The sequence below is a fragment of the Crinia signifera genome, chromosome 2 (genome assembly GCF_055691185.1).
Source record: "Crinia signifera chromosome 2, ASM5569118v1, whole genome shotgun sequence".
Lineage (NCBI taxonomy): Eukaryota > Metazoa > Chordata > Amphibia > Anura > Myobatrachidae > Crinia > Crinia signifera.
The window spans coordinates 404,447,191-404,462,646 of record NC_139218.1 but is presented as its reverse complement, the minus strand read 5'-3'; the positions used below and the strand labels follow the sequence as shown (position 1 = coordinate 404,462,646).

At 45.7% G+C, this 15,456-nt stretch overlaps 1 protein-coding gene across 1 annotated transcript in view; it reads right to left on the bottom strand.

Annotated features, from left to right (window-relative positions):
- The window catches only part of LOC146058639 (transient receptor potential cation channel subfamily M member 2-like), a 263,946-nt gene that overhangs the window by 17,511 nt on the left and 230,979 nt on the right, over positions 1 to 15,456 (bottom strand). Inside the window, exons 22-23 of the mRNA XM_083170912.1 lie at positions 8,672 to 8,853; positions 8,470 to 8,596 (exon numbers count right to left, since the gene is read on the bottom strand). Coding sequence (XP_083027038.1) covers positions 8,470 to 8,596; positions 8,672 to 8,853 — 309 coding nt within the window. The remainder of the gene's footprint in view (positions 1 to 8,469; positions 8,597 to 8,671; positions 8,854 to 15,456) is intronic.

Here is a 15,456-nt window from a genome sequence, read left to right as displayed (position 1 = left end):
ACCATTGATGGAGTTCGGTAACCAGAATCACCCCCTATATGTTAGAACCCAACCCAATTGAGGCCTACTTGCACAGCAACGTCAGGGCCTCTAGTGAGGGACTCCATGACCATCACTGCCAGGGGCAAACGCAGGATTTTCGGAAGGGGGTTTCCAGAGGGGCGGAGCAAAGCACAGAGATGGACACTTAGGTGACCCAGTATATGCCGGGTCAGTTAAAGTATTATAGATAGACCAAATGTATATATAATAATAATAATAATAATTTTCTGGTGGGATGACAGCTTGCTTGACTGCAGATATCTCCAGTTCCCAGAAATAGAAATGGAATTAAAAACTAGAGAATCTCATCTACCAAATGGTATTGGGCACTAGGGGATCAGAGTTCAGGAGGCGGAGCAATCTGCCAACGAGTATATAAAACTACATACCAGGTGTGTGGAGCTGGAGCAGTAACCAGCTGCTGGAAGGCTGATATCTCTGGTTCTGGGCACAACTCAGAAAAACTCTACGTCAGACAGAACCTGAAATATCTGACTTGGAAGAGCAATTAACAGGCTTGGATGGGGACCACTGCTTTGAAGTCAGATATCTCCGGTTCCCAAGGGCCGATTTTTAAAATTCTTGTACCCATGGAAAGAGGGGACCCTCAGCTTTCAGACTCTAGTCCTTAGACTCCTAGGGGGGGGTTCTGGGTACTCAGAACCCCCCCCTTTCGTGCGCTACTGACTGCCGCTCTGATAACAGTGCAACGTCTTCATCTCCAAGCTACAAACGATCAACATAACCGACAGGACAGTCACTAAGAGCCTAAAGCCCTGCAGGTACTAGGTTATTAGAAGCACTGCCGATATGGCTATAGATACTGGTGGTGCTGCGGGCAAATGATATAGTACTTTATCTCTACCCATGGCTTAGTACATCTGCCCCTTGGACTGCTAACCATTGTTCTATATGCTGCCATCCCCAACTCCTTGCCTGTCCTTGAATCTCTGGCTACCTCGCTCCTGTTGATTACAGTTCTGTTCCCCTGTCAGCATCCTTTCTTAAACTAAAAAGTCACATCCAGAAATTACCCTGCGGGAGGCGACGAAGCCCAAACCTCCATGTGTGGATCTGCAATGAATGACTGACCCCATCTGACTCCATCATATTTTCTCCTTGGCAAGATTCTGAACACTCCATTAATGATCCAATATTGTCCAACTGGATGACATTTGTGCTGTGAGGTACATACTGTATGGTCCCACATGTACATCTATCCTATACGTGTTACAAGTCATGTTACACATAATGGGTGAGCGCCATGTGATTCGGGAGCACCCTGTGTTTTTTATTGCAACCTTTTAATTTAAAATGTATTTTACCTGCAAAGCTATGTGGATAGGATGCACAAACTGCTTCTGCTGATTAAAATAATATGTGGCATGCCTGTATTCACTATGTGACTGCTGCTGTATCTACACACGGAATGAAATGTTACAGCAGCATAGTATTTTATATGCAGATGCAGCCAAGGAATGTAACTGTGACACATATTTTAATCAGCAAATGCTGATTGTGCATCCGATTTTCATCATTTTGCAGATAAATTGCATGTTAATGAAAAAAGTTTCAGGAAAAGATGTCAGGTGCTACAAATCATGCCTTGGCATGGTGTGAGTATAAAGCTTTCTAATGCACACGCTAGATGTATGTGGTCACATATGTATTAGTCACGGTTGTAGCATACGTGGTGCATGTTTGTAACACAGAGGGCTTCCCGTCTCATGGCTGATAGATGAACAGCCATCCTTCTGTACACTGTACACTGTAATAAGCTGTACACTGGTGTCAGTATAAGCACACGTTCCTTCCATAACTGTACAATGTAATAACAGCGGGTAACCTGGGACATGGAGATTACACTGTGACCCTTCCCCGGGAGCTGCACACTGGTGTCAGTATAAGAACACGTTCCTTCCATAACTGTACAATGTAATAACAGCGGGTAGCCTGGGACGTGGAGATTACACTGTGACCCTTCCCCGGGAGCTGTACACTGGTGTCAGTATAAGAACACGTTCCTTCCATAACTGTACAATGTAATAACAGCGGGTAGCCTGGGACGTGGAGATTACACTGTGACCCTTCCCCGGGAGCTGTACACTGGTGTCAGTATAAGTACACGTTCCTTCCATAACTGTACAATGTAATAACAGCGGGTAACCTGGGACATGGAGATTACACTGTGACCCTTCCCCGGGAGCTGTACACTGGTGTCAGTATAAGAACACGTTTCTTCCATAACTGTACAATGTAATAACAGCGGGTAACCTGGGACGTGGAGATTACACTGTGACCCTTCCCCGGGATCAGTACACTGGTGTCAGTATAAGAACACGTTCCTTCCATAGCTGTACAATGTAATAACAGCGGGTAACCTGGGACGTGGAGATTACACGGTGACCCTTCCCCGGGAGCTGTACACTGGTGTCAGTATAAGAACACGTTCCTTCCATAACTGTACAATGTAATAACAGCGGGTAACCTGGGACGTGGAGATTACACTGTGACCCTTCCCCGGGAGCTGTACACTGGTGTCAGTAAAAGTACACGTTCCTTCCATAACTGTACAATGTCATAACAGCGGGTAACCTGGGACGTGGAGATTACACTGTGACCCTTCCCCGGGAGCTGTACACTGGTGTTAGTATAAGAACACGTTCCTTCCATAACTGTACAATGTAATAACAGCGGGTAACCTGGGACATGGAGATTACACTGTGACCCTTCCCCGGGAGCTGTACACTGGTGTCAGTATAAGAACACGTTCCTTCCATAACTGTACAATGTAATAACAGCGGGTAACCTGGGACGTGGAGATTACACTGTGACCCTTCCCCGGGATCAGTACACTGGTGTCAGTATAAGAACACGTTCCTTCCATAGCTGTACAATGTAATAACAGCAGGTAACCTGGGACGTGGAGATTACACGGTGACCCTTCCCCGGGAGCTGTACACTGGTGTCAGTATAAGAACACGTTCCTTCCATAACTGTACAATGTAATAACAGCGGGTAACCTGGGACTTGAAGATTACACTGTGACCCTTCCCCGGGAGCTGTACACTGGTGTTAGTATAAGAACACGTTCCTTCCATAACTGTACAATGTAATAACAGCGGGTAACCTGGGACGTGGAGATTACACTGTGACCCTTCCCCGGGAGCTGCACACTGGTGTCAGTATAAGAACACGTTCCTTCCATAACTGTACAATGTAATAACAGCGGGTAACCTGGGACGTGGAGATTACACTGTGACCCTTCCCCGGGAGCTGTACACTGGTGTCAGTATAAGAACACGTTCCTTCCATAGCTGTACAATGTAATAACAGCGGGTAACCTGGGACGTGGAGATTACACTGTGACCCTTCCCCGGGAGCTGTACACTGGTGTCAGTATAAGAACACGTTCCTTCCATAGCTGTACAATGTAATAACAGCGGGTAACCTGGGACGTGGAGATTACACTGTGACCCTTCCCCGGGAGCTGTACACTGGTGTCAGTATAAGAACACGTTCCTTCCATAACTGTACAATGTAATAACAGCGGGTAACCTGGGACATGGAGATTACACTGTGACCCTTCCCCGGGAGCTGTACACTGGTGTCAGTTTGGAGGTTATTCTGATTGAAGCGGTAACGGCCGCTTGCGGCCGTTCCGCCGATGTTTTCGGTCTGCGCATGTGCAGAGGGCACTCTGCGCATGTGCAGGCGAAATCGCCGCACAAGTTTTTTGACCGCCGCAAAGGGGGTGGATAGGGGCGTGAGGGGCTACTAAGCCTCATTTACATATGCATACGCCCCGCGTTTCATGGGCGTTCCCATGCAAACGCGGGGCGTATGCATGGTAATGAGGCTGTGACGCGTGGGTACAGGGCGGGCATCTGACATCGCCGGATGTCAGCTGCCCGCCCCCATACAAGATTTCACACGGACAAGTGTCCGTGTGGTCTTGTGTTGCGGGACCTGGTGGAGCGTGCGGCCCTGCATTCGATGTTCGGCGACCATCGAATGCAGGGGCTGCTCCCACCATGGAGGAGGCGTATCCCCGTACACATTCATGCGGATCGCCACATGTCCGCGTACGGACGGCCGTGGCGATCCGTATGGAAGGCGGGGATTCGCCTGGTGCGGTCAGAGCCGCATATGCGGCTCCGGCCGCACCGATCAGAATAAGGGCCTATAAGAACACGTTCCTTCCATAACTGTACAATGTAATAACAGCGGGTAACCTGGGACGTGGAGATTACACTGTGACCCTTCCCCGGGAGCTGTACACTGGTGTCAGTATAAGAACACGTTCCTTCCATAACTGTACAATGTAATAACAGCGGGTAACCTGGGACGTGGAGATTACACTGTGACCCTTCCCCGGGAGCTGCACACTGGTGTCAGTATAAGAACACGTTCCTTCCATAACTGTACAATGTAATAACAGCGGATAACCTGGGACGTGGAGATTACACTGTGACCCTTCCCCGTGAGCTGTACACTGGTGTCAGTATAAGAACACGTTCCTTCCATAACTGTACAATGTAATAACAGCGGGTAACCTGGGACGTGGAGATTACACTGTGACCCTTCCCCGGGAGCTGCACACTGGTGTCAGTATAAGAACACGTTCCTTCCATAACTGTACAGTGTAATAACAGCGGGTAACCTGGGACGTGGAGATTACACTGTGACCCTTCCCCGGGAGCTGTACACTGGTGTCAGTATAAGAACACGTTCCTTCCATAACTGTACAATGTAATAACATCGGGTAACCTGGGACGTGGAGATTACACTGTGACCCTTCCCCGGGAGCAGTACACTGGTGTCAGTATAAGAACACGTTCCTTCCATAACTGTACAATGTAATAACATCGGGTAACCTGGGACGTGGTGATTACACTGTGACCCTTCCCCGGGAGCAGTACACTGGTGTCAGTATAAGAACACGTTCCTTCCATAACTGTACAATGTAATAACAGCGGGTAACCTGGGACGTGGAGATTACACTGTGACCCTTCCCTGGGAGCTGTACACTGGTGTCAGTATAAGAACACGTTCCTTCCATAACTGTACAATGTTATAACAGCGGGTAACCTGGGACGTGGAGATTACACTGTGACCCTTCCCCGGGATCAGTACACTGGTGTCAGTATAAGAACACGTTCCTTCCATAGCTGTACAATGTAATAACAGCGGGTAACCTGGGACGTGGAGATTACACTGTGACCCTTCCCCGGGAGCTGTACACTGGTGTCAGTATAAGAACACGTTCCTTCCATAACTGTACAATGTCATAACAGCGGGTAACCTGGGACGTGGAGATTACACTGTGACCCTTCCCCGGGAGCTGTACACTGGTGTCAGTATAAGAACACGTTCCTTCCATAACTGTACAATGTAATAACAGCGGGAAACCTGGGACGTGGAGATTATACTGTGACCCTTCCCCGGGAGCTGTACACTGGTGTCAGTATAAGAACACGTTCCTTCCATAACTGTACAATGTAGTAACAGCGGGTAACCTGGGACGTGGAGATTACACTGTGACCCTTCCCCGGGAGCTGTACACTGGTGTCAGTATAAGAACACAATCCTTCCATAACTGTACAATGTAATAACAGCGGGTAACCTGGGACGTGGAGATTACACTGTGACCCTTCCCCGGGAGCTGTACACTGGTGTCAGTATAAGAACACAATCCTTCCATAACTGTACAATGTAATAACAGCGGGTAACCTGGGACGTGGAGATTACACTGTGACCCTTCCCCGGGAGCTGCACACTGGTGTCAGTATAAGAACACGTTCCTTCCATAACTGTACAATGTAATAACAGCGGGTAACCTGGGATGTGGAGATTACACTGTGACCCTTCCCCGGGAGCTGTACACTGGTGTCAGTATAAGAACACGTTCCTTCCATAACTGTACAATGTTATAACAGCGGGTAACCTGGGACGTGGAGATTACACTGTGACCCTTCCCCGGGAGCTGTACACTGGTGTCAGTATAAGAACACGTTCCTTCCATAACTGTACAATGTAATAACAGCGGGTAACCTGGGACGTGGAGATTACACTGTGACCCTTCCCCGGGAGCTGTACACTGGTGTCAGTATAAGAACACGTTCCTTCCATAACTGTACAATGTAATAACAGCGGATAACCTGGGACGTGGAGATTACACTGTGACCCTTCCCCGGGAGCTGTACACTGGTGTCAGTATAAGAACACGTTCCTTCCATAACTGTACAATGTAATAACAGCGGGTAACCTGGGACATGGAGATTACACTGTAACCCTTCCCCGGGAGCTGTACACTGGTGTCAGTATAAGAACACGTTCCTTCCATAACTGTACAATGTAATAACAGCGGGTAACCTGGGACGTGGAGATTACACTGTGACCCTTCCCCGGGATCAGTACACTGGTGTCAGTATAAGAACACAATCCTTCCATAACTGTACAATGTAATAACAGCGGGTAACCTGGGACGTGGAGATTACACTGTGACCCTTCCCCGGGAGCTGTACACTGGTGTCAGTATAAGAACACGTTCCTTCCATAACTGTACAATGTAATAACAGCGGGTAACCTGGGACGTGGAGATTACACTGTGACCCTTCCCCGGGAGCAGTACACTGGTGTCCGTATAAGAACACGTTCCTTCCATAACTGTACAATGTAATAACAGCGGGTAACCTGGGACGTGGAGATTACACTGTGACCCTTCCCCGGGATCAGTACACTGGTGTCAGTATAAGAACACGTTCCTTCCATAACTGTACAATGTAATAACAGCGGGTAACCTGGGACGTGGAGATTACACTGTGACCCTTCCCCGGGAGCTGCACACTGGTGTCAGTATAAGAACACGTTCCTTCCATAACTGTACAATGTAATAACAGCGGGTAACCTGGGACGTGGAGATTACACTGTGACCCTTCCCCGGGAGCTGTACACTGGTGTCAGTATAAGAACACGTTCCTTCCATAACTGTACAATGTAATAACAGCGGGTAACCTGGGACGTGGAGATTATACTGTGACCCTTCCCCGGGAGCTGTACTCTGGTGTCAGTATAAGAACACGTTCCTTCCATATCTGTACAATGTAATAACAGCGGGTAACCTGGGACGTGGAGATTACACTGTGACCCTTCCCCGGGAGCTGTACACTGGTGTCAGTATAAGAACACGTTCCTTCCATAACTGTACAATGTAATAACAGCGGGTAACCTGGGACATGGAGATTACACTGTGACCCTTCCCCGGGAGCTGTACACTGGTGTCAGTATAAGAACACGTTCCTTCCATAACTGTACAATGTAATAACAGCGGGTAACCTGGGACGTGGAGATTACACTGTGACCCTTCCCCGGGAGCTGTACACTGGTGTCAGTATAAGAACACAATCCTTCCATAACTGTACAATGTAATAACAGCGGATAACCTGGGACGTGGAGATTATACTGTGACCCTTCCCCGGGAGCTGTACACTGGTGTCAGTATAAGAACACGTTCCTTCCATAACTGTACAATGTAATAACAGCGGGTAACCTGGGACGTGGAGATTACACTGTGACCCTTCCCCGGGAGCTGTACACTGGTGTCAGTATAAGAACACAATCCTTCCATAACTGTACAATGTAATAACATCGGGAAACCTGGGACGTGGAGATTACACCGTGACCCTTGCCCGGGATCAGTACACTGGTGTCAGTATAAGAACACGTTCCTTCCATAACTGTACAATGTAATAACAGTGGGTAACCTGGGACGTGGAGATTACACTGTGACCCTTCCCCGGGAGCTGTACACTGGTGTCAGTATAAGAACACGTTCCTTCCATAACTGTACAATGTAATAACAGCGGGTAACCTGGGACGTGGAGATTACACTGTGACCCTTCCCCGGGAGCTGTACACTGGTGTCAGTATAAGAACACGTTCCTTCCATAACTGTACAATGTAATAACAGCGGGTAACCTGGGACGTGGAGATTACACTGTGACCCTTCCCCGGGAGCTGTACACTGGTGTCAGTATAAGAACACGTTCCTTCCATAACTGTACAATGTAATAACAGCGGGTAACCTGGGACGTGGAGATTACACTGTGACCCTTCCCCGGGAGCTGTACTCTGGTGTCAGTATAAGAACACGTTCCTTCCATAGCTGTACAATGTAATAACAGCGGGTAACCTGGGACGTGGAGATTACACTGTGACCCTTCCCCGGGAGCTGTACACTGGTGTCAGTATAAGAACACGTTCCTTCCATAACTGTACAATGTAATAACAGCGGGTAACCTGGGACATGGAGATTACACTGTGACCCTTCCCCGGGAGCTGTACACTGGTGTCAGTATAAGAACACGTTCCTTCCATAACTGTACAATGTAATAACAGTGGGTAACCTGGGACGTGGAGATTTACCTCTCGGACGTTCCCTTCACCAGGTGTTTCTGGCTCTGCTCCTCCTGCTGTTTTTGTTGGTAGTTGTCCTTCATATAAGATTCCCAGGACAGCAGCGATGACTCCTGGCATTTATCTAGCACGCGTCCTGCAAGGACAATGTGTGACAATTATTACACAGCATACACACCTAACCCCGCGGTAATGGTGGTGTCACACTCACGCAGTACTCCGTAGCCCCATGGCGGCTGTCTGCAGATGACGCATTGCAGGATGAGGTACAGATGGCTAAACACGATGAATGGTGGGGGGAGGGCCGGGCGTTCATTGTATTCTCTTATGAGGCCAAAGCGATAGAACTTCCAGAGCTGCTCTGAGTGACTCTGAACATCGTTAAATACAAAACTGTGACAGAAAGAAAAAAGTACACACATTGAAAATGCACCATGTTCTTCTCATTGTGAAGTCTGTACAAGGCTGTGCATATCGGATACAGTAGAGCGATATGCTGCACTACGCATTGCACATTCCTTCTGAACACCCAGCCACACGTTTTTGCCTATAGATCAAGGAGATTCCACTCTAGTAATAGGAGATATACAGACCCAAATTTCACAACTCCACATCTCCACAACGCATACATATAGGAGGGAGACAGTGGGCACCACAGTCTGCATATCAGAGAAACATTGGACAGTACCCTACCACCAAGATTTATAGCATATACCTAGTTATAAATCACCTAGATCTCGAGAACCTGTTCATTATCCTGCAGTGATCCATTTTTTGAATATATACAGTATATGTGCGATCAATTGCTGCTTCTGGGCACACCACATCAGATCGCTTGCATCGCCATTGGCCGGATGAGTGATCCATGAGATCACAGACTGGTTGGCTGAGTGGTGGCTGCTACATCTCCTACCAGGAGGCCAGAGAATCTGTGCAAGAAGATGGAGACCTTACCCTCGCCACTCTCACAACAGAGGTTGTCACAACCCCCTCCACAACCACACATAGTTTCTGACAGAGCCGGCCCTAGCCTAAATGATGCCCTAGGCAAGATTTTGTCTGGTGCCCCCTAGTTCCGCCTCTGACCCTGCTCCCCTTTCCCAGCACCATCAACCCTCATCATAGCAGTCATCATTGTGCTCCTACCCGCAATATTTTAAATAGAAACAGTGCAGCCCAAACAGGGCTGTGTTCTTGCTGGGAAGGGGCATGGCCACACAATAGTACCCCCAATTCAAATTATGCCACACAGTAGTGCAACTTATTCATATTATATCATGCGATGGTGTCCCTTATTCACGTTACTGTACATCACACAGTAGTACCACTTTACCTTATGTACATTACTCCTCACATTATTCACATTATACCCTTAGAAAAAAATCCTGAGAAAATATTGTATTTTAAGCACCTCCATGGCCACAGTGAAGTGTGTGCTGGGCAGAGGAGAAGAATTGCAGCTGCTGCTGTCACTTAAGGGTAAGGGGCCCCCACTGGGCCCTTCCATCAGACTTTGGCCTGGGTAATTTGTACCCCCTACCCCTTTCTCTCGGCACCCCTGATAATACCACACAGTAATGCCCCTTACAAATGACACACATTATTAATGTCCTTATAACCATAATGCCCCTTACACATTATGCCAACCTTTATTAATGCCCTTCATACACCTAATGACACGCATAATGCCCCTTACACATATGTTGCACATTATTAATGCCCTTATACACATGACACACATAATGCCCATTACACATATGTTGCACATTATTAATACACTTATACACATGACACATATAATGCCTGTTACACATATGTCGCACATTATTAATGCATTTATACATGACACACATAATGCCTATTACACATATGTTGCACATTATTAATGCCCTTATACACATGACACACATAATGCCCATAACACATATGTTGCACATTATTAATGCCCTTATACACATGACACACATAATGCCTGTTACACATATGTTGCACATTATTAATGCCCTTATACACATGACACACATAATGCCCCTTACACATATGTCACACATTATTAATGCCCTTATACACATGACACACATAATGCATGTTACACATATGTCGCACATTATTAATGCATTTATACATGAGAAAAGTTTTATTGTTCCTCAGTGAGAAAAACAAAATAGCAATCTAGCAAATATGATACCTTTTAATGGCTAACAAAAATAAATGTTGTTAAAATGCAAGCTTTCGAGACTTCTTAGGTCTCTTCCTCAGGCATGGTATAACAAGGTGTGTGAAGAACCACATATATATACACAGCAGAGTAGGAACAAGATGTGATAGATGGACATTCTTAAGATCAAAACAAAACAAAATAACAGAATGAGCTTGTAAATTGAGTCCTTAATTGGTTTGTAGATAAGTAGTGTGAAAGTTTTATTCCCCAACACACAACAGGACTATAAGATCCCAGGGACATTCACATGTTCTACTACCAATGTAGTGTACCTGATTCTGTGCACCAAATGTCCTATTGGGGGTCTGTATGTTGGAGAAACAGGACAAAAACTTAAGGCAAGGATGAGGTCCCATCGCCACACAATAAAGGAAAAAAAGACACACTTTCCTGTGGCCAAACATTTCTGCAGCCCAGGACACAATCAGGATCATATGAAAGTGATTATACTAAAAGGAAATTTCAAATCACAAAGAGACAGGAGGGTCTGGGAATACAAATTAATGACAACGTTTGACACCCTTAACACAGGACTGAATCTATCCGAGGGATTTATGGCCCACTACAACATCTGAGGAATCTGGCCCAGAGAGAGTGAGGGCATCGGAGCTCTAACTCTGGTCTGTCATCAACTTAGAGACAATAAAACTTTCACACTACTTATCTACAAACCAATTAAGGACTCAATTTACAAGCTCATTCTGTTATTTTGTTTTGTTTTGATCTTAAGAATGTCCATCTATCACATCTTGTTCCTACTCTGCTGTGTATATATATGTGGTTCTTCACACACCTTGTTATACCATGCCTGAGAAAGAGACCTAAGAAGTCTCGAAAGCTTGCATTTTAACAACATTTATTTTTGTTAGCCATTAAAAGGTATCATATTTGCTAGATTGCTATTTTGTTTTTCTCACTGAGGAACAATAAAACTTTTCTTATCAACTGGCTAACACGGTACCAAACTTTTTTCTTTTGCATTTATACATGACACACATAATGCCTATTACACATATGTTGCACATTATTAATGCCCTTATACACATGACACACATAATGCCCCTTACACATATGTTGCACATTATTAATACCCTTATACACCTGACACACATAATGCCTGTTACACATATGTCGCACATTATTAATGCATTTATACATGACACACAGAATGCCCCTTACACATATGCCGAACACTATTGCACAACCAACCCACCCGCAGACAGCACTCGCACAGCCGCTAACACTGTGACCTCTGCCTCTGCTTGTATACAGATGTTTCCTCATACATCTTGCCTCAATAGGCCATGCAGCTCCTGGCCAGTTCTGCTAACGTTCGGTGCCTTTTTTGCTGAAAATTCGTCTTATTTGCATTGTTATGACCAGCACACACAAGGAGCTTCCGATGATTAAAATGATATGCGGCATGCCTATATTCTGTGTATGACTGTGGCTGTACCTGCATACGGAATACTATGTTACAGTGATTTCCATGAATACACTATTTCATATGCCTCTCATATTTAAGTTCTACACACATAACCCTCTGAGGCACTTATGTATTATATAGCTTCCCTTCTGGACTTGTAACTTGGTGGGACTGCTATGCTATTACTGGTGCCTGTCCTTGCGTTTCCCTCCTATATACCTATAGATTGTAAGCTTGCAGCAGGGCCCTCTGACCTCCAAGTCGGTCTGTTGTTACCCAGTTTGTTTTATCACTGTCTACTATTGTAAAGCGCAACGGAATCTGCTGCTCTATATAAGACACTGTAACGGAATCTGCTGCGCTATATAAGACACTGTAACGGAATCTGCTGCGCTATATAAGACACTGTAACGGAATTTACTGCACTATATAAGACACTAGCGGAATCTGCTGCGCTATATAAGACACTGTAGCGGAATCTGCTGCGCTATATAAGACGCTGTAACGGAATCTGCTGCACTATATAAGACACTGTAACGGAATCTGCTGCGCTATATAAGACACTGTAACGGAATCTGCTGCGCTATATAAGACGCTGTAACAGAATCTGCTGCGCTATATAAGATGCTGTAACGGAATCTGCTGCGTTATATAAGACGCTGTAACGGAATCTGCTGCGTTATATAAGACGCTGTAACGGAATCTGCTGCGCTATATAATACGCTGTATAGGAATCTGCTGCGCTATATAAGACACTAACCGAATCTGCTGCGTTATATAAGACGCTGTAACGGAATCTGCTGCGCTATATAATACGCTGTATAGGAATCTGCTGCGCTATATAAGACACTGTAACGGAATCTGCAGCGCTATATAAGACGCTGTAACGGAATCTGCTGCGCTATATAAGACACTGTAACGGAATCTGCTGCGCTATATAAGACGCTGTAACGAAATCTGCTGCGCTATATAAGACACTGTAACGGAATCTGCTGCGCTATATAAGACACTGTAACGTAATCTGCTGCGCTATATAAGACACTAACGGAATCTGCTGCGCTATATAAGACATTGTAAATGAATCTGCTGCGCTATACAAGATGCTGTAACGGAATCTGCTGCGCTATATAAGACACTAGCGGAATCTACTGCGCTATAGAAGACACTGTAACGGAATCTGCTAAGCTATATAAGACACTGTAAATGAATCTGCTGCGCTATATAAGATGCTGTAACGGAATCTGCTGCTCTATATAAGACGCTGTAACGTAATCTGCTGCGCTGTATAAGACACTGTAACGGAATCTTCTGCGCTATATAAGACGCTGTAACGGAATCTGCTGCGCTATATAAGACACTGTAGCGGAATCTGCTGCGCTATATAAGACACTGTAACAGAATCTGCTGCGCTATATAAGACACTGTAGCAGAATCTGCTGCACTATATAAGACACTGTAAATGATTCTGCTGCGCTGTATAAGACACTGTAACGGAATCTGCTGCTCTATATAAGACACTGTAACGGAATCTGCTGCGCTATATAAGATGCTGTAACGGAATCTGCTGCGCTAAATAAGACGCTGTAACGGAATCTGCTGCGCTATATAAGATGCTGTAACGGAATGTGCTGCGCTATATAAGACGCTGTAACGGAATCTGCTGCACTATATAAGGCACTGTAACGGAATGTGCTGCGCTATATAAGGCACTGTAACGGAATCTGCTGCGCTATATAAGACGCTGCAACGGATTCTGCTGCGCTATATAAGACGCTGTAATGGAATCTGCTGCACTATATAAGACCCTGTAACGGAATCTGCTGCGCTATATAAGACACTGTAACGGAATCTGCTGCGCTATATAAGACGCTGTAACGGAAACTGCTGCGCTATATAATACACTGTAACGGAATCTGCTGCGCTATATAAGACACTGTAACGGAATCTGCTGCGCTATATAAGACCCTGTAACGGAATCTGCTGCGCTATATAAGACACTGTAACAGAATCTGCTGCGCTATATAAGACACTGTAACGGAAACTGCTGCGCTATATAAGACGCTGTAACGGAATCTGCTGCGCTATATAAGACGCTGTAACAGAATCTGCTGCGCTATATACGATGCTGTAACGGAAACTGCTGCGCTATATAAGACACTGTAACGGAATCTGCTGCACTATATAAGACACTGTAACGGAATCTGCTGCGCTGTATAAGAACCTGTAACGGAATCTGCTGCGCTATATAAGACGCTGTAACGGAATCTGCTGCGATATATAAGACACTGTAACGGAATCTGCTGCGCTATATAAGGCACTGTAACGGAATCTGCTGCGCTATATAAGACGCTGTAACGGAATCTGCTGCGCTATATAAGACGCTGTAACGGAATCTGCTGCGCTATATAAGACACTGTAACGGAATCTGCTGCGCTATATAAGACGCTGTAACGGAATCTGCTGCGCTATATAAGACACTGTAACGGAATCTGCTGCGCTATATAAGACGCTGTAACAGAATCTGCTGCGCTATATAAGACGCTGTAACGGAATCTGCTGCGCTATATAAGACGCTGTAACGGAATCTGCTGCGCTATATAAGACGCTGTAACGGAATCTGCTGCGCTATATAAGACGCTGTAACAGAATCTGCTGCGCTATATACGGCGCTGTAACGGAATCTGCTGCGCTATATAAGACACTGTAGCGGAATCTGCTGCGCTATATAAGACGCTGTAACGGAATCTGCTGCACTATATAAGACACTGTAACGGAATCTGCTGCGCTATATAAGACACTGTAACGGAATCTGCTGCGCTATATAAGACGCTGTAACAGAATCTGCTGCGCTATATAAGATGCTGTAACGGAATCTGCTGCGTTATATAAGACGCTGTAACGGAATCTGCTGCGTTATATAAGACGCTGTAACGGAATCTGCTGCGCTATATAATACGCTGTATAGGAATCTGCTGCGCTATATAAGACACTAACGGAATCTGCTGCGTTATATAAGACGCTGTAACGGAATCTGCTGCGCTATATAATACGCTGTATAGGAATCTGCTGCGCTATATAAGACACTGTAACGGAATCTGCAGCGCTATATAAGACGCTGTAACGGAATCTGCTGCGCTATATAAGACACTGTAACGGAATCTGCTGCGCTATATAAGACGCTGTAACGAAATCTGCTGCGCTATATAAGACACTGTAACGGAATCTGCTGCGCTATATAAAACACTGTAACGTAATCTGCTGCGCTATATAAGACACTAACGGAATCTGCTGCGCTATATAAGACATTGTAAATGAATCTGCTGCGCTATACAAGATGCTGTAACGGAAT